The sequence below is a fragment of the Sylvia atricapilla genome, chromosome 25 (genome assembly GCF_009819655.1).
Source record: "Sylvia atricapilla isolate bSylAtr1 chromosome 25, bSylAtr1.pri, whole genome shotgun sequence".
Classification (NCBI taxonomy): Eukaryota; Metazoa; Chordata; class Aves; order Passeriformes; family Sylviidae; genus Sylvia; species Sylvia atricapilla.
The window spans coordinates 2,549,384-2,575,238 of NC_089164.1; the positions used below are offsets into that span (position 1 = coordinate 2,549,384).

The 25,855-nt window shown below is 53.2% G+C and overlaps 1 protein-coding gene across 1 annotated transcript; it reads left to right on the forward strand.

Moving 5' to 3' along the window:
- Positions 1-2,257: 2,257 nt before the first annotated feature.
- On the forward strand, positions 2,258-12,875 carry FMOD (fibromodulin). Its single transcript, XM_066335913.1, has 3 exons — positions 2,258-3,239; positions 6,402-7,415; positions 11,246-12,875. The coding sequence occupies exons 2-3, from the start codon at positions 6,416-6,418 to the stop codon at positions 11,395-11,397; spliced, it is 1,152 nt and encodes a 383-aa protein (XP_066192010.1). The 5' UTR covers positions 2,258-3,239; positions 6,402-6,415; the 3' UTR covers positions 11,398-12,875.
- The last annotated feature ends 12,980 nt before the right edge of the window (positions 12,876-25,855 follow it).

Sequence of the window (25,855 nt, forward strand, 5' to 3'; positions counted from 1 at the left end):
ACCACAGGAGTGGCACCTGGATTGGTTTGGGATGATCACGGAAAAGCTGGAGCTTCCCTTGGAAGGGAGAATGTAAACTCCCATCCCTCCCAAATTATTATAGTTTTGCAATTAGGGGCGAATTAGACAAAGATATGGGAATAAGGATAACAGTTCTTTACTGGGAATATTAAAAATACATATAAAATATAGAATACATATAAATATTAAATCCGTAATAAAGATATAAAATACATATGAAAATATTTAACATTAAACATTTTCTAGTAGTAGGGAAAAAAAACCAAGTAAACAAAACAAACCAAAAAAAAATGCTATAAACGCTGACAGGTCAGAGCTGAGCCCTGCTGGTGTCGGTGTCAGCCCACACAAACCCTCCTGCAGGCCCAGCCGTGGTTCTGCTGGAGCACAGATGGTCCTGGAGAAGCTCCAGTGGTGCTGAGCTGGGGCTGCTCTCCTCTGGGGATCCAGAGCAGAGGCTGTGCTGGGCTCTGAACCCCAGCGCTGATCCAGGGGGGAATGCCGGGCTCCTCCCCCTGGGCGGGGCCTCCCCCAGGGGATGATGGGATTGGCTCCGCCCTGCACTGAGCCTGGATGGCCCCTGAACAGCAGATACCCCTGGGGAGGACGGGTCCTGGAAGGGATAAAGAGCCCTGCCCCAGCTGTTTAACAGCAGATCTCCCCAGAGGGATAGGGGCACAGGTCCTGGAAGGGGTAAAGACCCCTGCCCCAGCTGGTTTAACAGCTGCCCATTAACAGAAGGCACCGCCCCCTCCAGCCCCGAGCTCTGAGATAAAGACAAACTCCTCTGCAGTGAGTTTCAGCGGGTTGGGAACAGAATACACATTTTTGGTTCCATCCTGCAGCCCGAGGCAGCAGCACTCGGAGCCGTCTCCTCCAAGAGGGCTCCTCAGCATTCCCAGGGCAGCCCCCACGGAGGGTTCCTCCTCCAAAGAGAGCATATCCCAGATCCTTGAAACTTCCAGAAGCTGGGGAGGCTGGAATTCCTCACCCAGCCTAGCTGGGGACCATCTGCTTTTCCAGAAAAACCTCCAGGCCTTGAAATCCTTGGAGCTGCTGGCCAGAGATGCTCCAAAACAGCAGCAGATGGTCCTGGCTGCCCTCACACCAATTTCCCAGGAATTCAGCTCCCTGGGATCCAACCCCTTCGCCCTCTCCATCACCCCAAAGCCTCCAGCCCCTCCCTTCCACGTGGGATCCCTTCTCCAGCTGCGGCCACAATGCCCAGAGGGGATAAAAGAATTCCTCCACCTCCTTTCCCTGGGGTTTTCCTCCCTTTCCCATTTTTTTGGTTTTTATTCCTTTCTCCCCCCTCCACTTTCTGCACATCCTCCCTCTCCGCAGACGGGCTGTGCTTTCCAGGCACATTTCCCTTCCCAAATATTCGGGATTTCTGGCCCAGTCCCCGGTGTACAGCGTGTCCCTCCAAGCCCGGCCACCGAGCTCCCCTCACATCCCTCCTCCTCCTCCTCGTCCTCCTCCCGGCGGGAGCGCTCAGGATCCCTGCAGGGGGATGTTTTGGCTGGGAATTTTCTATGGAAAACAAGGAGAAATGGAGCCCAGAGGGGGAGCTGGCACCTGCTGAGCTCCGCTAAGTAATTCCAGGCTCCTGGGAGGATCCGGGAGCGCGGCTGGAGCCGGGCGAGGGACGCTCGGGGCTCCTCCTTTCCTTTCCTTGCGGGAGGAAATGCTTGGAGGGGCCGGGAAGAGCCGGCTCCAAAGCGCTCAGGGAGCCAGGACGGGGATGAGGGGACAGGGATGGGGGGCTGTGACAGCTCTGCAGGACCCCCCAGGGGCATTGGGATGAGCTTTGGGACACCGGGATAAGCTTTGGGACACTGGGATGAGCCTTGGGACACTGGGAGGAGCTTTGGGATATTGGGATGAGCTTTGGGACACTGGGATTAGTTTTGGGACACTGGGAGGAGCTTTGGGACACTGGGATGAGTTTTGGGACACTGGGATGGGTTTTGGGGCACTGTGATGAGCTTTAGGACACTGTGATGAGCTTTGGGACACTGGGAGGAGCCTTGGGACACTGGGATGAGTCCCAAAACCTTTTCCCAACCATGGATCACCCTCAGGCCATACTCCCTGTCCTTATCCTGCCCATTCCCTCAGGGGGATGGATGGGATCCCCCAATCCCAGGGGATGGATGAGACTCCCCAGCCCTGAGGGATGGATGGATGAGACCCCCAGTCCTGGGATGGATGAGACTCCTCAATCCCAGGGGATGGATGAGACTCTGAATCCCAGGGAACAGATGGGAACCCCAGTCCTGGGGGTAGATAAGATTCCTGAATATTGGGGGGGCATGGATGAGACCCCAAATCCCAGGGGATGGATGAGACCCCAAATCCCAGGGAAATGATGAGACCCCCACATCCTGAGAGTGGATAAAATTCCTGAATCCTGGGGGTACACGTGGGACCCCCCCAATCCCAGGAGGGTGGATGGGAGCCCCCAATCCTGGGGAGATGGACGAGAGCCCCCAATCCCATGTGGATTTTCCCAGCCTGCAGAAATGCCAGCTTGGCATCCCCGCGCTGCCAAATGTGAAGACAAATTCCCGCCGTCACAGTGGCCCCTTTGCTGGGGAATTTATTTGCTTTGGATGCTGCCGCCTTATCGTTCATGGAAATGTTTATCCCAAATATTTAACGGCAGCTCTGCACAAACTGAGGCTTCCTGGGGAGCAGGGCCGACATCTCCTCTCCTGCTGGTGCAAAAAATTCAGGACAGTTCCTTGTGTTTTTTGGGGTTGTTTTAATTCCTCCCTAAAGAATCCCACCCTCAGCACCTCCAAAACCCGATATTCCCTAACCTGGCCCGAGGCCTCCTCCCGGCTCCCTGATGAGAAACGCAGGAGAGCCCTGAAAAACAACATCCCGATCCTCGCTAAGTCGTTAAACAGAGGGAGCCTGCAAAGTGCCAACACTCCTGAGAGAAAAGACGAGAGAGGGAGGACAGAAATCGCAGGTTATTTATAACGCCAGGCAGCACCAGGGGCTCTCCAGTCTCTCCGGCAAAGCTGCGGCTGGGAGGTCACTCCCCGAAATCCCTGCCGAGCCCGTCCGTGCCCTGCCAGCGCAATATTTGCTCCGGGATCTGGGGCGGGCACCCGGCGAAGCTGCGGCTCGGGAGCCAGCCTCCCTCCCATGCTGCCGGTGCCACGGCACAGCCCGCAGCAGCCTTTGCACAGGAGGAGCGCACCTCGGTGAGTCCGCAGCGGCGTCTTCTAGGGAGGTTATTTTTTAAAAAATTATTATTTATTTGGGTGTTTTTGGGGATTTTTTGGGGGGTTTTGTGGCTTTTTTTTTTTTTTTTTTTTTTTTTTTTTTTTTTTTTTTTTTTGGAAGCCTGGTTTCCATCCCTGCGCGGTGGCTGCCGCGGGAAGCGCATGGCAGCGCCAGGGGTGGCACGGCTGGAGAGAAGGAGTTGCCGAGCCGGGGGGGAGGCACTTCTCCTCCTGCCCACCTCTTCTCCCGGTGCCCATTTCCCTTCCCACCCACTTTTCCCGATGCCCATCTCCCTTCCCACCCACTTCCCCCGGTGCCCACCTCTCCTGCTTCTCCTCTCTCCTGCCCACTCCTCCCGATGCCCATTTCCCTTCTCACCCACCCCTCCTGATGCCCAATTCTCCTTTCCCACCCACTTCTCCCGATGCCCATCTCCTTTCCCACGTCTTTTCCCGGTGCCCAATTCTCCTGCTGCTCCTCTCTCCTGCCCACTCCTCCTGATGCCATCTCCCTCGCCAACCACTTTTCCTGCTGCTCCTCTCCCATCCTACCCCTCTCCCCATCCCACCTCCACTCTTGCCCCTCTCCCCCTCCTGCCCCTCTGCCACTTCCATGCCCACTTGTCTGGGATCCGGGCACCTTCCCCCATGTCCACTCAGGCTGGGCAGTGCCCCTCGTCCCATCCCATTCCATCCCATCCCATTATCCCATTCCTATCCCCATCCCATGAATCCCATCCCATCCTTTGGGAAGTCCATGACCCCATGGATGGCCACAATCCTCACCCCAAACCCTTGGAATGAGGAGCTGACCCCGTTGCAGCCCCTGGTGCAGGACGGGGACACCAGGAGGGGACAAGGACACCAGGAGGGGACAGATCCCACCCCAAACCCGGGGGTGAAGCCCCCAGGGAGGGGAGGAGCACCCCACAAACAACGAGGGGACAGCGGGGTGGGCTGGGGACAGATTTTGGGGTCACCAGCGAGTTGAAGGGGGGCACTGGGAAAGGTGGGGAGACACCAGGGATGGGTCCTGATCCCAGGGATGGCGGTTTTCCCTCAAGAGATGGGGGTTTTCCCCTCAGGGAATGGGGTTTTCCCCCCTGGGATGGGGTTTTTCCTCTCAGGAATGGGTTTTTTGCTTCAGAGATGGGGTTCTGCTCCCAGGGATGGGTTGTTTTTCCCCTCAGGAATGGGGTTTTTACCCCAGGGATGAGGTTTTTCCTCCAGGGATGGGGATTTTTTCCCCTCAAGAATGGGGTTTTTACCCAAGGATTGGGTTCTGCCCCCAGAGATGGTTTTTTTTTTCCCTCAGGAATCGGGTTTTTACCCCAGGGATGGGTGTTATCCCCTTAGAAATGGGGATTTTCCCCTCAGGGATGAGGTTTTTACCCCAAAGATGGGGTTTTTACCCCAAGGATGGGGGTTTTTACCCCAAGGATGGGTTTTTTCCCCCAGGCACGGGGGTTTTGCCCCAAAAGGGCCCCCGAGAAGGGGCTGCCAGGAGGGTGGAGAAGCTGCAGGCTCTGGTATGAGAGCAGGCACCGAGCCCTGGAGCAGGAGCAGGAGGAGGAGGAGGAGGAGGAGGAACTCCTCTGCCCTGCCAAGCTCTCCGTGGCACTCAGCATCCCTCAGGATCCCGTCCCGAGCACGGAGAGCGGCAAGCAGGGAAAAGAGGAGAAACCCAGGCCTCGCCAAAGCCGCCTCAATCCCGCTTTTTTCCCGTGCCAGGGTGGCAGGGCAGGGCACTCTGTGCCCTCTGTGTGTGCCAGGCCGGGTGTCCCCTCCCTGCTGCAGGCTGGGGACACCTCCAGGGGTCACCAGGTGACCTCAGGGCCACCCCTGGCATGGCAAAAGAGGGACACAGGTCCCTGCTGGTGGCTGCTGGAGCAGAGCTGGCAGTGACACCCTCCCAGCCACGTAGGATCCTCTGCCGCTCCCAGCAGCGAAATTCCTGGAGGGATTTCAAACTGCCTGGCTGCAGGAATAACCCCGTGAGCTCGTTTAGCCCCGGGATGAGGAGTCAGGATGATTCCAGAGCTGGAATCCTCCCGCTGCAGCCCCACCTGGACATGGCAGGGGATTAGGTTTGCCTCACTCCTCTGGAGCCGTCACCAAGAGATGTCCCCTCTCTCCCTGGTGACACCGAGGGTTGTGCCTGGGGGAAAATGGAACCTTGGGAGAGGTTTCAGCTCCAAACTCGGGCAGGATTTGTTTACCAGGATCTGCATCTTGAGTTTCTGTGGGGGAAGGGAGAGCTGGATGAAACCCACAGCGATTCCTGTCACCAGCGAGAGGAGCATAAATAGCTCCTTCAAAAGGCTCCTTCAAAAGACGCCTCAAACTCCTCCAAGAGATGCCTGGAGCTCCCAAAATCACCCTGATCTGGCAGCTGCCCCTCTCAGCCAGAGAATTCAAATCCCTTCTCCAAGGGAATCCAGATCCCTTCTCCTCCCAGCCATGCAGAGCCAACCCCGGGCTCCTCGTATGACCTCGGCCCAACCCGTGTGTCCCCAGCCTCCATCCTCTGCCTGGGAATTGTGGTGGAATTAGCCAGAAATCGGGATCTCATGAGCAAATCTCTACTGAGGAGGAGGTTTCTCCCAAATTTCCACTGGGATGGAGGTTTTCCCCAAATCTCCTCTGGTTCCCCCCAAATCTCTGCCGAGGACAGATGTTCCTCCCAAATCTCTGATTTCTCCCAAATTTCCACTGGAGTAGGGTTTTTTTTTCCAAATCTCCACCAGGAAGGGAGTTTTCTCCCAAATCTCCACTGGGATGAAGGTTCTTCCCAAATTTCCACTGGTTTCCCCCAAATCTCTACTGAGGACAATGGTTCCTCCCAAATTTCCACTGGGATGGAGGTTCTTCCCAAATTTCCACCAGGATTGGAGGTTCCCCACAGATCTCCACCAGGATGGAGATTCCTCCCAAATGTCCACTGGTTCCCCCAAATCTCCACCGGGCTGGAGTTTTCTCCGCGGTGAAAAGGGGGAAGATCAGATAACCCCACACAGGAGAAGTCTCCACAGCCGGGGAATTTTTTTGGGGTAGGATTCCCTCGTCTCCTGCTCACCCTCCAGCTGTGCCACCCCCACCTCCCACCCCACCACCTCATCCTGTGTCTTCATCCCCCGGCAGATCCCTCCAGCGCCATGCCTTGGGCCACCACCCTCATCCTCCTCCTGGCCGGGCTCTGCGGCTCCTCGCTGGGCCAGTACAACGAGGAGGAGGACCTGGCGTGGCTGCAGTACTACCTGCGGCAGTCCCGCGCCTCCTCCTACAACTACGTGCCCTACTACGAGGAGGAGGAGAGCCCCGCGTACGCCTACTCCTACCCGTCGGCCACCGACACCGAGCCCGAGCCCGAGCCCGAGCCGCAGCAAGCCGCGCCCTGGCGGTGTCCCCAAGAGTGTGACTGTCCCCCCAACTTCTCCTCGGCCATGTACTGCGACACCCGCAACCTGCGGTACCTGCCCTTCGTGCCGTCGCGGATGAAGTACGTCTACTTCCAGAACAACCTCATCACCTCCATCCAGGAGGGAGCTTTCGACAACGCCACCGAGCTGGAGTGGCTGGCGCTGCACAACAACCAGATCGGCAGCGAGAAGATGGGCAAGAGGGTTTTCGGGAAGCTGAGGCGCCTGGAGAGGCTCTACATGAACAACAACAACCTGACCAGGCTGCCCAGCCCGCTGCCGCGCTCGCTGCGGGAGCTCCACCTCTCCTACAACCAGATCTCCAAGGTGCCTTCCAACGCCCTGGAGGGGTTGGAGAACCTCACGGCGCTCTACCTCAGCCACAACTTCATCTTCGAGATGGGAGCGTCCCTCAAAGGGCTCAGCTCCCTGATCCTGGCCGACCTGAGCTACAACAACCTCAGGAAGGTCCCCGACGGGCTCCCGGCGTCCCTGGAGCAGCTCTACCTGGAGTACAACTACATCAACGCCATCCCCGACGATTACTTCAGGGTGTCGCCCAGGCTGCTCTACGTGAGGATGTCCCACAACAGCCTGACCAACCAAGGGCTCTCCAGCAACACCTTCAACAGCAGCAGCATCCTGGAGCTGGACCTCTCCTACAACCGGCTGCAGAAGATCCCGCGGGTCAACACCAACCTGGAGAACCTCTACCTGCAGGGGAACCAGATCAACGGTGAGCGGGGCTGCGGGGAACAGCCGCCTGCCGTGGTTTGGGCAGGGGGTTGGGGTTTGGGAGGATGGGCAGCTGTGGTGTCCCAGCCCCGGGTGATCCTGTGGGATCCCTGTGGGGTTTTTGGGGCGTTTCTCGGGAGCCTGGGCGTCTCCTGGGGTTGGAGATGGTGGAAAGCAGAGGAGGGGTCTGTGGGGTCAGGAAGGGTGACAGCAGTGGGCAGAGCTGGGGGGTCCCCACAGGCAGGCTGGGGACACAGAGCACCCTGGGCAGTGCCAGCACAGGGGACAGGGACATTCCCCGGGGCACAGGGACATTCCCCAGTGCCCAAGGCACAGGGACAGGGACATTCGCCAGGGCACAGGGACATTCCCCAGTGCCCAAGGCACAGGGACAGGGACATTCCCCAGGGCACAGGGACATTCCCCAGTGCCACCACAGGGGACAGGGACATTCCCCAGTGCCCAGGGCACAGGGACAGGGACATACTCCAGTGCCCAGTGCCAGCGCAGGGACAGGGACATTCCGCAGGGCACAGGGCAGAGGGCCCAAGGGACAGGGTCCTTCCTCAGTGCCAGCAGAGACAGGGACATTCCCCAGTGCCACCACAGGGGACAGGGACCCTCCCCAGTGCCCAGGGCACAGGGATAGGGACATTCTCCAGTGCCAGCACAGGACAGGGACATTCCCCTGTGCCACCACAGTGCCCGGGGCCATCAAACCCCTCTGTCCCCCCCACAGCCCCACCCGTGTCCCCAAAGCCCCCCACGTGTCCCAGCCCGCAGCTGAGGGGTTTGTCCTTCCCCTGGGAGCGCTCGGTCCCGATCTCCTGCCAGGCCCGGCGTTCCGTCCCCTCGGCACACAAACAAATAACGGGAACAGATTGTTCTGGGGCTGCTCTATTTATAAAAACGGGCTGGGAAAACAAACCCCCGAGCTGAAGCTCCTGGAACAAGGCAGCCTCGGTCCCCTCCTCACCTGCCGGGCCCCGAGGGCAGGACTGGGCTGGGCTGGGGAGCTCGGGATGGGGATGGGAATTATGGGATGGGATGGGGGTGGGATAGAGATGGGAATGGGAGTGGGATGGGAATAGGAATAGGAATAGGAATAGGAATAGGAATAGGAATAGGAATAGGAATAGGAATGGGAATGGGAATAGGAATAGGAATAGTATGGAATGAGAATGGGACTAGGAATTAATGTAATAGGAAAGAGGAATATGATGGGAATGAAAGGAATGAATGAGAATGGGAATGGGAATGGGAATGGGAATGAGAATGGGAATAGGAATAGGAATAGGAATAGGATGGGAATAGGAATAGGAATGGGAATGGGAATAGGAATAGGAATAGGAATAGGAATAGGAATAGGAATAGGAATAGGAATAGGAATAGGATGGGAATAGGAATAGGAAGAGGAAGAGGAAGAGGAATGGGAATGGGAATGGGAATGGGAATGGGAATGAGAATGGGAATGGGAATGGGAATGGGAATGGGAATGGGAATAGGAATAGGAATAGGAATAGGAATAGGAATAGGAATAGGAATAGGAATAGGAATGAGATGGCAATGGGAATGGGGATGGGGATAGGGATAGGAGTGGGAACGGGAATGTGTCAGTGCAGCCATCAGCTGTTGCAGGGAAAACACAGAACCCCGCAGCGCGGAGCTGCCAGCAGCACAGACACGGGAACAGATTCCCAAATGTTTGCTTTCCAAAGCCGGAGCTGCCGCCGTCTGCCCACAAACGCCGCGGAGCCACCGCCGCCTCCTCCTCCTCCTCCTCCTCCTCCTCTTCCTCCTCCTCTGCGGGTCCCGCTGACCTTCACAGCCCCCCCAGGAGCCGGGATGAGGCTCCAGCCCCTTTGGAGCCCCCCAGCCCGCGGTGCTGCCCCACCGAGGGTCCCTTCTGTGGGTGCAGCCCCCCAAAATCCCCGCGTGGATTTTCCCCCCAGCATCCCGCTGCCTTTTCCAGCAGCAGCCCGGCCTGGAGCTCTGCTGCCCTCTAGGCTCAAACCCTGCACCAAAAAATAACCAAAAAAATCCGCAAAAATGTGTTAGGGAGTTTGTTCCATCTCCCGATTCCCCAAACTGGGCCGGGCTGGAATTTCCCTGCCTGGGGAAGAGGAGCAGAGGAGCGCAGAGGGGACAGGCGGGATGGGGACAGGGACATCGCTGCTCCTGGACACCGCCCGTGGCTCCAGGAGGGCTCAGGGGTTGGAGGCTGCAGCACAGGAAACCTCCAAAAGAGGCTGGAAAGGCAAATCCTGATGGAAATCCATGTTTTGTGTCCCACCCCACCCTCCGAGCGCTCCATGCAGACTGGGCAGGGAAGATCCCAAAGCCTCCTGCTCCTCCTGGCTGCGGCCGGGAGCATCGGGAACCCGTTTAGGATCGAGGGGTAGAGGCCAAACCTGCAGGAAAAATCAGCGAATTTGGGGCTGCTCCCATTTATTTCCTCAAATAAAAGGAAAAACCAGCTTCACTCTCTTTTAAAATTTATAAATTTAATACAAAATAAAAATTAGACAATTAGGAGACATAAGAGCAAACCTTCCAGCTGGGGTGCATCACCAGAAAGCACACTTTTAAAATTTCTTTTTTCAACTAGTGTGTTTTAAGGATTTGCTGGTTTACATATTCAATAGATATTAAAACTTTTTGGTTTGGTTGTTTTAAATTTCCCCAATCATCTCATCTGATAGATTTATTTGTGGGTGGCTCAGTTCTGTCTGGTAACATGGGTTTTGGGCTGGTTTTATTTTGATTAAAAAACTAGAAATCCAGTAGGGTTTTTTTGCAGGGTCACAAGGTGACGACCCCTTCTCCCATAATTCTTGGCCTGGTCAGTTTTAGATGCCACAAAGAAAAAAAAAAAAATCAGTTTTTCCATTATTCACAGTGTGTCGCAATCAGAAAATACATTTATCACCTTTCTAAACTCTCATTCACAGAACACAATACAGCACGACTATACATATTATATACTAATATTCCTATATAAATATACAATTTGCTCCAATATTTGCAAAGAGTCAGCTTTATAACACGTATTTATAACACCATTGCGGGGAGCTCATCTCCACTGTAGGCGAATCTGTGGATGGATGGGATGAGGAATTCTGCTGAGCTGAGATATTGTGGAATATGTGGGTTTATTGCAGGGGTCTGGGTAAAAGGGTCCTGCCTTCAGGCACCAGCCTGGGCTGGAGGGGAGTCCCAAAGAGAGAGGGAGAGAGAACAGCAGGTGAGAGCTGAGAGAGGAGGGAGAGAGCAAAGGGCAGGGGAGAGAGTGAGAGCAGGGGGAAGGGGAAGGGTGAGAGAGGAGTTCAGAGGAGAGGTGACAGTAAAGAGTTAAGAGAAGAGGTAAGGCGTAAGAGAGTTAAGAGTTAAGAGAGTTAAGAGAGCGACGTCCTTGTTACAATCCATTATATCTCCTTTTGTGATGAATATTCTAATTCACAGTGACCAACCAACACAAGACACAAAATCCTATAGAATCTACACACAGCCTGTAAGAACTACTGTATCACCATACTGTGTTATATTTTAAACTCTAAAAACTACTCTTTAGAATTTTCTGTTTTGCTGCATTGACCCTTGGATCCCTCAGCCAGCAGAAAGGGATTGTTCAATCCAAAGGGATCCTTCAGCTAGACCATTGTTTTCAGGTTCTATAGTAACTAAGACTCAGTATCCTACAACTCAAAGTCAGCTTCCATTTCAATTTCCATTATAGGTTTCATATTTTCAGAATCTTTTGCTAAGCAATCATATCGATAAGCTTTCCCTGATTCCTCTTCCCCAACACTCGTGTCTCCTCTCCCTCCCCAGAGTTCTCCATCAGCAGTTTCTGCTCCGTGGTGGATGTCATGAACTACTCTCGGCTCCAGGTGCTGCGGCTGGACGGCAACGAGATCAAACGGAACGCGGTGCCCCCGGACGCGCCGCTGTGCCTGCGCCGGGCCACCGTCATCGAGATCTGACCCGGCCCTGTCACCCCTCAGGACTCGTGTCCCCATTCCCGGGGACTTCCCCGATTCCCGCTTCTCCATCCCACTCGGCTTCGCAATGGCAGGGCGCTCCTCTCGTTTGTTGGGTTGTTGGTTTTATTTTTGTCCTAAATTCTGCCCTTTTTTCACCCAAATCGCAGCTCTGACCCCCGCCGCGGTCGTCCCACAAAGAGCTGTGCCCGTTGTCACCTCCTGTCCCGGAGCTGGGGGGGACACAGCGGGGATGGGGCTCGTCCCTCCTTGGAAATCGGGAAATCCCAATCCCAAAGCGGATCTGAACCCCCTGGGCTCAGCTGGGAGGAGAATCCGAGGAGTGAAGGGTTAAAGATCTCCAGGCCGGAGGATCCCTCAGGGTGGGCTGAGGAGGAGCAAATCCACCTCTTCTCCTTTTTTTAAAATTTTTATTATTATTTTTCCTCTTTTCCATCAACCTGCTCCAGAATTAACGGAGAGAAACCCCAAAGGAGAGAAACCCCAAAGGAGAGAAACCCCAAAGGAGAGAAACCCCAAAAGAGAGAAACCCCAAAAGAGAGAAACCCCAAAGGAGAGAAACCCCAAAAGAGAGAACCCCACCCTGGGGTCAGAGGGAAACCCCCTGAGGGACAGCCCGGGCATGGGAAGGATCCCAAATTTTCCTGCCAACCCCACGGATCAGGGCAGGATGGGGAAAATCCTGGTGCTGTCACCCCTCCTGGAGCTGCGTTGTCACCCCCAGCTATTAAAACCCCAAAACCCAATCACAGAGCCAAATTAAAACCCCAAACCCCAATCACAGAGCCACGCCAGAATCCCCTAAAAAACCCCCAAACCCCCCAAACTCAAACCCTCAGCTGAATTTGAGGACAGAAGGGGCAGCTGAGCTTTGGGGGTCACCTGTCCGGGGGGGTCACCGCGTTATTCCCGCATGCAAAAAACGTTAAAAAAAATCCCTCCAAAATCCCATAATTTCACCAGCATGAACTGTAAACCCCCAAACCAAGCAATAAAACCCTTCTAATACCTGCACTCGGCGCGTCCCCAGCCCCTGCGAGCCTCTCCTCTCTTCTCCAGGATGGTTTTTCCAGCCATAACCCAGGCTGGAATTGCCGTCTAGTGGCTGTCCCGGGAATGGCACGGAGCTTTCCCCAGGAGCTGCATTTCCCGGGGAAAATATCCATGGAAAAAGGGTCAGCGGGGAGTGGGAGGGATGGAGGCACCACTGGGTTTTTTGTGGTTTTTTTTTTGTTTTTTTCCGAGTGTTTTCTTGGTCTCCCGGGGTTCGGCCCTGAGGGTTTTTAACAGCTGAGCTGGGGGATGCTTTAAAAAATAAGGGAAAAACAATAATAAGAATTTCACGTGGAGGGGAGCAGAAAGTGCCATTTTCCAGGCTGGGAGCAGCCGGGGAAGCAGAGCCGGCAGGATTCTGTGGGATGCAGGAGTTGGGATTATAAAAAACAAAACAAAACACAACAACAACAACAACAAAAAAAAAACCACCCCAAAACAAAACAAAAAAAAAACCCCAGTTCCTGCCTGGGAGCAGCCCCAAAGCTCCAGCCAGAAGCCGCAGGCAGGAGAGGCAGGAAAATCCCACTCCAATCCTTTGGGACATCCCTTCTCCATCCCAAGGTGACACAGGGACATTCCCATCCTCATCCCAACCTCCCAAACCCCATCCCAGAGATCCAAACTGTCCTGGAGGCACCACAGTGGGATGCAGGATTTGGGATTCCAAAAAAACCCCAATTCCTGCCTGGGAGCAGCCCCAAAGCTCCAGCCAGAAGCCGCGGGCAGGAGAGGCAGGAAAATCCCGCTCCAATCCTTTGGGACATCCCTTCCCCACCCCCGGTGGCACAGGGACATTCCCATCCTCATCCCAACCTCTCAAACCCTCCCAGAGGCACCAGGATCCCTGATTTGGGATCCCACCACACCGCAGGACCCCAAGAATGTCCCTGGCTGTCACCGAGGGTCCTCTCCAGGCTGCCAGGGTGGCCCTGGGTGTCCCTGCCCCAAGTGACACCCCCGGGAGGTTTGGGAGCTGCTCCCAGGGGTGCCCAGCACGGGCAGGATTCTCTGGATCCCATCTCCCCTCGAGATTCCCCACTCATCCCAAATCCAGGCCGGCAGCAACCAAAGAACTTGGGGAGGGGGTTTAGGGAGCCCAAATCCCACCATTTATCATGATTAATTTATTAAATAGTAAAATCCCAGAGGGATTTGGGAAGGACGGGACAGAGGGAGCAACCAGAGGGGTTGGGGAGGTTTTAGGGAGCCAATTTCCCGTAATTTCAGAGGGATCTGGGAAGAACAATCCAGAGGGATCTGGGAAGGGGTTGGGGATGTTTTAGGGAGTCCAAATCCCACATTTTCAGAGGGATTTGGGAAGGACAATCCAGAGTGGGCAAACAAAGGGGTTTGGGAAGTTTTAGGGAGCCCAATTCCCATATTTTCAGAGGGATCTGGGGAGGAGATTTAAGGAGCCAAATTCCCACAATTTCCAAGGGATCTGGGAAGGACAATCCAGAGGGATCTGGGAAGAGTTTGGGGATGTTTTAGGGAGCCCAAATCCCACAATTTCTGAAGGATCTGGGAAGGACAATCCAGAGGGATCTAGGAAGGGGTTGGGGATGTTTTAGGGAGCCCAAATCCCACATTTTCCGAGGGAGTTTCTGGGCAAGGAGCAAACCAAACCCAGGAGGAGCAGCAGCTCCAAAACTCCCGCAGCAGCTGCTGGATCCGGGCGGGGCCGGGAATTCCCGATTCCCACCCGCTGGGGGGAAGGGGAGCGGGCAGAGGGTCAGGACAAACCCCCCCTACCCCCTCCCCAAAATCCTGGGACGGAGCCCATTGGTCCCAGAGGCGCCCAATCTCGGCCTTGTTGTGGTGGGAACAGCAGGGAACGGGGGCTCGGCTCCCCCTCCTCATCGCCTTCCTCCTCCTCCTCCTCCTCCTCCTGTTGCCGGGAGGAGCTGCTGGGTCCAGGGGGCCCCTGGATCCCACCGGGAAGAGGAGGAGGAGGAGTGAGGAATGAGGAGTGCAGGGCTTTGTCCAGACCCACAGAGCAGGAAAAAGGAGGAGGAAAACCCCAAATCCCAAACTCCTGAGAAGGTTTTGAGGCGCTGGTTTGGGACCGGCCGCCCCAAAAATCACATCGGGGCTCAAGGGCTCTCTCCTGGGCTGGGGGATGTCAAAACGCAGCACCCCAAAGGGAGCAGCGGGATTTCTCCAGAACCTCCCCCGATTTTCCCAATTTTTCCCCTGAAAACCTCAAATTCCTCCTCTGCTCCTTCCCACGTTTTTACCCCCCTAATTCTCCTCCTCCTCTTGTTCCTTTTTTCCCCCTCTCTCCTTTTGCAGCCTCCCTCGGCTCCAGCACTTCCCGGGCTGTTTGTAAGCATTCCCTTCGGGATGTTTCCTCAGGAAGAGTAAATTCCTGCTGGGAAAAAAAAAAAAAAAAAAAAAAAAAAAAAAAAAAAAAAAAAAAACAAACCACCAAAAAACCCCTCCAAATATTTCCCTTTGGAGAAGCACCAAAAAACCCCCAAAAATATCAAAAAATCTCTAAAAAAGCAGCGAGACAGCGAGTGCTGGGCTCATCCCAACGCTTCCAGAACCTCCCCAAAAAATGGGGACAGGAGCTCAGGACGTGTCGCCGTGTCCCCAAACTGGGGGTGGCGCTCAGGGAAGTGTCACCGCTGTCACAGCCTTTTTTTGGGGTTCTCGTATTGAACCCTAAACCTCTCCTGGCCGGAGGAGGCTCGGGGACAAAGGGACAAGGGGACAAGGGGTGGGCAGGTCCCGCCGCCGTGCCGGGGGCGGGTGGGGACGGTAATTAAAGTTGATAATTAATAATCAACCGCCGGGATCCGGCCCCAGCAGCTGGGAAGAGATAAGGAAACGGAGAGGGAAAGATTCCCGGGAGGGGAGATCCCGATCCTGGAACGGGCTGAGGCTCGAGGGGTATTTGGGGTTCTGCTCCCACGGATCCGAAATGCAGCTGGAATTTGGGATTTTGGGGCATTTGGGGATTTTGGGGTTCTGCTCTCATAGATCTGAAATGGAGCTGGAATTTGGGATTTTGGGGATTTTGGGGTTCTGCTCTCACAGATCCGAAATGGAGCTGGGATTTGGGATTTTGGGGATTTGGGGTTCTGCTCCCATGGATCCGAAATGCAGCTGGAATTCGGGATTTGGGGGTTTGGGGTCTCTCCACCCGCCCTGGGATGAGGTGGAGCTCCCCACTCTGGGATCCCAAACCCTTTATGGGGACCAAACCCTGCACCCCACACCCCGCCCCAGGCAGCGTTTTGGGAATGGAATGGAGAGATTGGGGCAGAAAATTCCTGCTCTGTGCAGCTCCACACCAGGAGTTAAATCGAGCTGGGATTTGGGGATTTTGGCTCTTTCCATCCACTCTGCGATGATGCTCACCTCTCCGAGATCCCAAACACTTTATGGGGACCATGGGGAATGTCCTGCTCCCCACACCGCACCCCAGCAGCGTTTTGGGAACGGGAGGGGACAAGTTTGGGCAGGAAATTCCTGATTTGTTCAAAACTCCAAATCAGGAGGAAAACGGAGCTGCGATTTGGGGACGATTTGGGGTCTCTCCATCCACCGTGGGAAGACGCAGAGCTCCTCTCTGAGACCCCAGACACTTTGTGGAGATCACGGAGAATGTCCTGCTCCCCACACCGCACCCCGGCAGCGTTTTGGGAACGGGAGGGGAGAGCTTTGGGCAGGAAATTCCCGATCTGTTCAGCTCCCATTCTTGCCTCCCCTTTTGTTCCCCGGGCCATCTGTCCCGCTCGCCCCGCGCTCCCTCTGCACGTGCCATAAATATCAAGCCTTTGGGGCTTTGTCTCGGCCCCAAAAGGCACCGTGACCCTCCCCAAAAGCCCCCTAAAGCTGCTGGGGGCTGGCACAGTCCTGGGGGGGGTCTCTGGTTTGGGGGGCACAGGCTCAGCACGGTCCTTCTCCCCTCTCCTGCTGCCCCGGGAGGTTTTGGGGTGCTCCTGACACCAGGCACAGCCTTGGGATGGAGCTGATGGGGGGAAATAAATGGAGAAATTGGGAATTCTCAGCCTGAATGTTGGAGCAGAGCCCAAAATCTGGGCTGATGACCTAAAGAGGAATTTGTGGGGTATATCCTCTCTGGGATCCCCCCCAAAAAAGAGGAGCGCAACGCCCTAAAACTCCAACAAATGTACCACGAATGGAGGAAAACGCCCTCCCAGAGCCAGGGGATGCTGGTTTTTTGGCAGGATTCACACACAGAGGGGCACATTTGGCAGGATTGTCCCGCAGAGACACAATCCCTGGGAAAGGAGGGGCTGAGTTTTGAGGGAGCCCCGCAGCTGCGTCTCATCCCAATCCGGTTTTTTTTTTTTTGTTTTGTTTTTATTTCTATTTTTATTTTTAAATCCCAACAAAAGCAGCTCCCGAGGCAGGCGGGGCAGCTGCTCCAGGCCTTGCCCTTCCCTGTTTTCTCCGGGGCCGTGACGGGAACAAACCCGCGGGCATTGTCCGGGGGAAGGAGCCTGGCAGCTGGGAACGCCGGCGGGGATTGTTCCCTCCGGCCCCGGCGACATTTCCCGCGTGTGACACATCGGCGGGGGTTGTGACACGGTCCCTGCTCTCCCAGGCACAGGGATTGGGGGTTGAGGATGTCCCCAGAACGTCCCAACACCGTGCTGGGGTGCAGATCCCGCTGTCACCCCAAATCCTTTGTCACCGTGCCTCTCCATTACAGGAGGGTGGCAGGGGTTTTGGGGCAGTTTTAGGGCAGAAGGGACACGGAGCACCTCAAACGCCACCGGTGGAGTTTGGGTGTGGCCCAGGGGACCCTCTCGGGTGTCACCGGTGTGGGGACATGGCTGAGGGGGAGCTCCATGGGCCCTCTGGAGCTTCCTGGAGGTGGGAATGTTCTCCCTGGGACACGGCACCCACTGTCCCCTGGGCCATCCACTGTCTGTCCCCACTGTCCCCTCTGCCATCCCACTGTCCTGTGGGTCATCCCACTGTCCCCCTGGCTATCCCACTGTCCCCTTGGCCATCCCACTGTCCTGTGGGTCATCCCACTGTCCCCTTGGCTATCCCACTGTCCCCTTGGCCATCCCACTGTCCTGTGGGTCATCCCACTGTCCCACTGTCCATCCCACTATCCCCCTGGCCATCCCACTGTCCCCTCAGCCACCTCACTGTCCCAGCTGCCATCCCATTGTCCCCTCGGCCATCCCACTGCCTGTGCACTGTCTGGGATGGGGGCACAGCATTCCTTGGGGACAGGGGACACGATGTCCCTTGGGGACAGGGGAAACGATGTCTTTTAGGGACAGGGGACACGATGTCCCTTGGGGACAGGGGGCACAGAACTCCTTTGAGATATGGGAACACGATGTGATTTGGGGACAGGGGACACAGCATCACCTGGGGAGAGGGATCATGATGTCCCTTGGAGATGGGGACACAGAATTCATTTGTGATGTGGGAACGTCATCCTTTGGGGACAGGGGACACGATGTCCCTTGGGGACGGGGGCACAGCCCCCCTCAGGGCTGGCAGGGCCCCGCTGTCCCTCCAAGGCCACGCAGCACCGGCAGCTGTGACAAGGACACGTCCGGGCCCCTCCCTGGGGCTGAGCAGGCGGGACCTCTCCGCCCCTCCAACAACAACAACAACCCCATTTAAATATAGAAACAAAAACCCCAAACCCCTCCAGATCCCCAAGAACAACAACAACCCCATTTAAATAAAGAAAAAGAAAAAACAAAAACCCCAAACCCCTCCAGAGCCGGGCGGGCTGAGGCCTCTGTCCCCGGGCTCCCGAACCCTTTCCCGGGAAACAAAAGGTGCGGAGTTCAGTGGGCCGTGAGAGGAGGAACAAAACCGCGGCCCCGGCCCCGAGGACAGATGGCAACAGTTGTCCCCGCGCTCCGGTCGCTCCGTGTCACCAACAAACCCCTTTTGTCCCCATCCCGGGGCATCAACGGGAGCGCTGGAGCTGAGCCCGGGATGGGGACAGCCGCTGAGGAGGGGAATGGGAATGGGATGGGAATGGGATGGGAATAGGGATGGGGATTGGGATGGGGATTGGATGGGATGGGAATAGGGATTGGGATAGGATGGGGATTGGATGGGGATTGGATGGGATGGGAATGGGATAGGAATAGGGATTGGGATTAGGATGGGAATAGGGATGGGATGGGAAGGGAATGGGAATAGGGATGGGGATGGGATAGGATTTATGGGACGGGGATTGGGATGGGAATAGGGATGGAGATGGGATGGGATTTATGGGATAGGATGGGGATTGGATGGGATGGGAATGGGATGGGAATAGGAATGGGGATGGGATGGGAATGGGAATAGGGATGGGGATGGGATGGGATGGAGATGGGAATAGGGATGGTATAGGAATGGGATGGGATGGGATGGGAATAGGGATGGGATTTGGATAGGATGGGGATTGGGATAGGATGGGAATGGGATGGGGAGGGGATGGGAATAGGGATGGGATGGGAATGGGATGGGGAGGGGATGGGGATGAGGTGGAATGGGATGGGATGAGATAGGATTGGGATAGGATGGGGATGGAAATAGGGATGGGATAGGAATAGGGACAGAGATGAGATGGGAATCTGCTCTCCCCAGATACAGGAGCCACGGCCACACCCCCGGCAGCACCGGATTGGCCCCAAAAACTCCGTCAAACCCAAACCCACCAGGGCAGGAAACACCTGCAGCGGCTCCGGGGAGGTGCCTCCGGGCGGTTTCGCTTCTCCAGCTGCAGCGTGGGGAGCCCAAAACAGAGACCCCAAACACTTCGTGGGGACCACGGGGAGTGTTCTCCTCCCCACACCCCACACCAGCAGCGTTTCGGGCTTGGGAGGGGAGAGGTCTGGGCAGGAAATTCCTGATTTGTTCAAAACTCCAAATCAGGAGTAAAACGGAGCTGGGATTTGGGGATTTTGGGATTTGGGGTCTCTCCATCCACCCTGGGAAGGCGCAGAGCTCCTCTCCCCAAATACTTTTTGGGGGCCATGGGGAACATCCTGCTCCTCACACCCCCAGCAGTGTTTTGGGCTCAGGGGGGACGAGTTTGGGCAGGAAATTCCCGCTCTGTCCAGCTCCAAATCAGGCATAAAACAGAGCTGGGATTTCGGGCTCTTTCCGTCAGCTTCAGGAAAATAAACCCACATTCCCCGAGGGGGAATTCTGTGGCTCCCAGCAAAGGACCAGGAGAGACAAAACCCTGAGTTCCCCCAGCTCCCAGCCCAGCCACCTCCATCCTCCCAGCACCAAAAAGAAAACCAAAAAATGACGTGGAAATTAAAAATAGCAGCTCTGTCGGGGGCAGGAGGGCTGGGGCTGTGCTGGCTCCTCACCCTCCCTGCGCTGTCACGGCCGGATTTTTATCCAGCCCTTGGGAACGACCCAAATTTCAGCAGCAGCCCCAAATACCAGCCACGGGGCAGGGAATGGGCTGGGAGCCCGGAGGGGCCTTGGATCAACCAGCCTGAGCTGGTTTGGGGCTCAAAACTCCATTTTTATGGGATTTAGGGGTTGGATTCACCTGCCAGGCTCCGTGTGACCATTCACTTAGTGTTATTTTGGCCCCAAAACTCCATTTTTATGGGATTTAGGGGTTGGATTCACCTGCCAGGCTCCCTGTGTCCATTCCTTCTACACCAAAACTCTTTTAAGGACTTTGGATCAACCAGCCTGTGCTGATTTGGGCCGAAAACTCCCTTTTTATAGGATTTAGGGGGTTGGATTCACCTGTTTCCCTGTTTTTCCTGGCTCCCCGTTTCCATTCCCTCTACACCAAACTTACCTGAAAATAACACAAACTTACTTTGTGTTATTTTGGCCCCAAAAAGCTCCCTTTTCATGGAATTCAGGAGGGTTTAATCCCCCTGCCAGACTCCCTGTGTCCATTCCCTCTACACCAAACTTCCTTTAAGGACCTGGGCTCAACCAGACTGTGTTCATTTTGGCCTCAAACTCCCTTTTCATGGAATTCAGGAGGGTTTAATCCCCCTGCCACGCTCCCGAAAACCATTCCCTCTACCTCCAGCCCTCCTTTAAGGATCTTGGCTCAATCAGATTATGTTATTTTGACCCCAAAACTCTGTTTTTATGGACTTTAGGAGGGTTTAATCCCCCTGCCACGCTCCCTGTGACCATTCCTTCTACACCAACCCTCCTTTAAGGACCTTGGCTCAACCAGATTATGTTATTTTGACCCCAAAACTCTGTTTTTATGGACTTTAGATGGTTTAATCCCCCTTCCAGGCTCCCTGTGGGCAGCAATACCCGAGCTGGGCACCGCAGCACCAAAACCTCCTCCTGCCCAAATAAATTCGTGGGCGGTTTTTGGGCGCTGCCTCAGAACCTTTCCTCTCCTTTTTTTTTTTTTATTTTTTTGGAGCTCAGCCCTTCCTCAATTTGCACCGACACACCCAAATTATCTCGATTATCTCTGCTGCCTCTTGTGCAACCGAGCTGAGGGCAGGGCTGGGCTGCATCACCTGCCCCAGTCACCCTCCAGTCACCTGGCTGCAGAGTCAGCGCTGGGGCTGAACCCGCCCAGAGCCCAGAAAATGGGAATTTGGGGCCGAAATTACACAGTCTGAGTGAGCCCAGGTCCTTAAAGGAGGGTTGGTGTAGAGGGAATGGTCACAAGGAGCTTGGCAGGGGGATTAAACCATCTAAAGTCCATAAAAACAGAGTTTTGGGGTCAAAATAATGCAATCTGGTTGAGTCAAGGTCTTTAAAGGAAGTTTGGTGTAGAGGGAATGGTGGCAGGGATTATGAAACCCTCCTGAATTCCTTAAAAAGGGAGGTTTTGGGGTCAAAATAACAAAGCCCTTTAAAGGAGTTCTGGAGGTAAATGGAATGGTTTTAGGGAGTGTGGCAGGTGAATCCAACCCTCCCAAATCCCATGAAAACAGAGTTTTGGGGTCAAAATAACACAGGCTGGTTGAGTCAAGGTCTTTAAAGAAGGTTTGGTGTAGAGGGAGTGGTCACAGGAAACCTGGCAGGTGAATTAAACACTCCTGAATTCCATGAAAAGGGAGTTTTTTGGGGGTCAAAATAACACAAAGCCCTTAAAGGAGGGTTGGTGTAGCGGGAATGGTCACAAGGAGCCTGGCAGGGGGATTAAACCCTCCAGAATTCCACAAAAACAGAGTTTTGGGGTCAAAATAACAGGCTGGTTGAGCCAAGATCTTTAAAGGAGGTTTGGTGTAGAGGGAGTGGTCCCAAGAAACCTGGCAGGTGAATTAAACCCTCCTGAATTCCATAAAAAGGGAGTTTTTGGGGTCAAAATAACAAAGCCCTTTAAAGGAGGTCTGGAGGTAAAGGGAATGGTTTTAGGGAGTGTGGCAGGTGAATCCAACCCTCCCAAATGCCATGAAAACAGAGTTTTGGGGTCAAAATAACACAATATGATCGAGCCCAGGTCTTTAAAGGAGGTTTGGTGTAGAGGGAATAGTCACAGGAAACCTGGCAGGTGAATTAAACCCTCCTGAATTCCATAAAAAGGGAGTTTTTGGGGTCGAAATAACACAAAGCCCTTAAAGGAGGGTTGGTGTAGAGGGAATGGCCACAAGGAGCCTGGCAAGGGGATTAAACCATCCTGAATTCCACAAAAACAGAGTTTTGGGGTCAAAATACCGCAATCTGGTTGAGTCAAGGTCCTTAGAGGAGGTTTGGTGTAGAGGGAGTGGTCACAGGAAACCTGGCAGGTGAATTAAACCCTCCTGAATTCCTTAAAAAGGGAGGTTTTGGGCCCAAAATAACAAAGCCCTTTAAAGGAGGTTTGGTGCAGAGGGAACGGTGGCAGGGAGTCTCAGCAGGAATATTCCAGGAAAGGCTCCTCCACAGGAAAAATAAAATAAAAATAGAGTTTAGAGCCTTTAACTCCCACTTAATTTGGGGTTTAAAGGCCAAATCCTAAATAACACCTTTTGGAGGGTGTTTGGGGGAACCAGTGGGTTTGTAGTTCCCATTGAGGGAACAGGGAAGAGCAATGAGAAGGAATATTCCAGGAAAGGCTCCTTCACAACAACAACAACAAAAAATGGAATTTAGGGCCTTTAACTCCCATTAAATTTGGGGTTTAAAGGCCAAATCCTAAATAACCTCCTTTGCAGGGTTTTTAGGGGAACCGGTGGGTTTGTAGTGCCCAGTGAGGGAAGGAAATATTCCAGGAACAGCTCCTTCACAGCAAAAAAAAAAAAAAAAAAGGAATTTAGGGCCTTTAACTCCCATTAAGTTTGGGATTTAAAGACCAAATCCTAAATAACCTCCTTTGCAGGGTTTTTAGGGGAAGCAGTGGGGTTTGTAGTGCCCTGGGAGGGAACAGGGAGAAGGAATATCCCAGGAACAGCTCCTTCACAGCAAAAAAAAAAAAAAAAAAAAAAAAGGAATTTAGGGCCTTTAACTCCCACTAAATTTGGGATTTAACGCCCAAATGCCAAAGATTCCCACACTACACCCCCTCAAAGGCAGGAGGAGAAGGGGCAGGACACCCAAAGGCTGCCCTGAGTCATTCCCAGGCGGAATTCCTGGAGTCTGCACTGCTGAGTCAGCAGCTTTGGGGTGACTCAGGCAGGAAATTCAGAGTCACCCCCACAAACAGATCTGAAATCTCAAATTTCAATCCCAAATCTCCTCGGTGAGCCCCCAGGGATGAGGCAGAGCTGGGTTAGGAGGCCAAGTTTTTATTAAAGTTCATAATGACGACAAAATAAAAGGCAAAGGGAGGGTCTGTACACGGTGGGTGTAAAAGAAATGTCGCTGTACATCAGGAACCAGCCGTTCCCCTGCTCCTGGTCCTCGTGGGATTATCAGTATTTGAACCAAAAAAAAAAAATAAAATAAAAGGAAAAAAACCTCAAAAGAATAAAAAAAGCCCCCCCAAAAAACCTCAAAACAATAAAAAAACCTAACAAAAAAAACCCTCCCAAAACAATAAAAAAGACAAAAAAACCCCAACAACAACAACAAAACACACACACAAAAAAAAACAAACATAAAAAGAACCCAAACAAACACAAAAAAAAAATTAAAAATTAAATACCCACAAACAAACGAACAAAAAACTCCCCCAAAAATACTAGAAAAACCAAATAAGCAGGTCCCGTTTCCCTCCTCCCATTCCTCACGGAATTCTGTCCGTTTTCACCAAAAAAAATAAAAAGGAAAAAAACAAAATAACCCCGACAACAACAACACAAAACAAAACAAAAATCCCAAACAAAACCCACAAAAAAAAAAACCAAAAAAAAACCCTCAAAACAAAACAAAAATACAAATAAACCCCAAATAAGCAGGTCCCGTTCAACAGTCCAGCTTGGTTCAAAAAAAAAAAAAAAAATTAAGATAAAATAAAAATAATCCCAATAAAAAAAGAACCATGACAGAAACCTCCTCGAAGACACTGTCCCAAAAAGCCACCTCACAACAGGAACAGAGGAGAAAAAGGCAACGAGAGCCCAGGAATTCACAGCTTTTTGTGTCACCAGGGGAGAAGCAGATTCTACCCAGATTTGGTTGGTTTTGAAGCTTAAAAAATAATAAAATAATAGTAATAATATTAATAATAAAGCCACGTTGGACATGAGGCTCCTCCAGAGGAGAACGAGGCTGGTTTTGGTTTTGGGGTTGGTTTTTTTGGGGTTTATTTTTTGTTTGGGTTTTTTTTTTTTCCTTTGGTGGGAAATTCCTGTAAATTTTTCTTTGGGGAAAGGGAAGGAATAAAAGAATAAATCAGCTCAGGTTGTCCAGTGTGGGTTTTCTCCACAGCAGGCAGGTTAAAAAGAAGAATTAAAATTTTTTAAAAAAATTATTTAAAAAAAAACCCACTGAGATTTTTCCTGGAAAAGGCAAATTTTGGGTTTTTTTTTTTTGTTGTTTTTTTGGAGTAGGCTGTGGGTGAGGTCACTTATTGCACAAGTTCACCCCACTTCTTCCCTTTCTGCTCTGCTGACGTGAGAAATTCCAAATTTCCAGTGAAGAGGGAAGTGATGCAACTCCAGACTCTGCTCTCAGCTCCTCAAACAACAGCCTGACATTTCAAAAAAAAAAAAAACCCAAAAACTTTAACAAGCATTTGAGACTCAAAGCTGATTTTTTCCAGTTCTGGATTTGACGGTTTTGGAGCTTCCAACCAAAGAAAAAAGAAGAAAAAAAAAATCTGAATTTCAGAAGTCAGGGCTGAAAATCTGAATTTCAGAAGTCAGGGCTGAAAATCTGAATTTCAGAAGTCAGGGCTGAAAATCTGAATTTCAGAAGTCAGGGCTGGGTTATTGAACGTATTAAAGAACAAAAGAAGAGTTTCCTTCCCTGTCCCACAGCGGCCAGGGTTTGGAAATCTATTGCACAAAATGTCTGAGGAGTTGAATCATCAGAGGCTGGGTGAGAACAACTCTGGGGGTGGTTTTTTTGGTTTTTTTTTTTTTTTTTGGCCAGGTCAGGAAAAGGTTCAGTTGAGAGAAAAAATAAAAATCTGGGAATTTTGCTATGACCAAGGACCTCCAGCCTTGCCCCAGGATCCTGGGGAGCACCAGACCTTGGGAAAAAGGCACTGGAGGTGGGATAACCCAGGAAATTCTCCTCCCCAGCTGCCACGTGGAGCTCAGGGCCTTTAGCTGCCATTAAATTTGGGGTTTCGAGGCCAAAACCCCAAAAAAAACCCACCGGGAGTAGGAATTTCAAATTGTGCAAAAAAATTTTTAGTACCAAAAAAAAAAATAAAAAAAATGAGACCCCAAATCCCTTTTCCAAGGGAATTGCTGTTTAAAAACCAACCTCAGGACCCCAAAACACCTGAAATCCCACACAGTGAAGGGAGGAGAAGCTCCCAAAAAACCTCAGGGAGTTTTTTTAAACCCCAAAAAAGTTCTTTAAACCCCCAAAAGCTCCAGGTTTGAGGAGAAAAGGCGTTGAGAAGAGGATGTCACACAGCGACCTCTCTGCAGGACAAGGAGTGGCTTCAGCTCTTTGGGACAAGGGACAGGAGAGGAGGTGACAGATGGGGACACGGAGAGGCCACCAGGGCAGGGCTGAGCAGAAAACTGGGAATTCACAGCTGCTCCTGGAGCAGCAGGGGATCGGCAGCACCAGGAAATGTCCCCTCAGTGCCACCACCAGCCACCCTGGGGACACTCCCAGGTGCCAGGTGAGCCCCTCGCAGGTGACACGGAGATGTTGGGGACAAAGCTGGGAGAGGAGCAGAGCACGAGGAGGATCCCAGTTGTCCCCAAAGTCACCCAAACCCTTGAGGTGCCACCAAATCCAGGCCCCAGAGAGGTGACAACACCCGGAGAGACGCAGGACGGTGACAAAGTGACAAACTGTGAGGCTCCACCCCCTCATCCCTCCATCCCAAGATCCTCCAAGGCGAGCAAAGGCAGCCCCAAAATCACCATCCAACACTAAA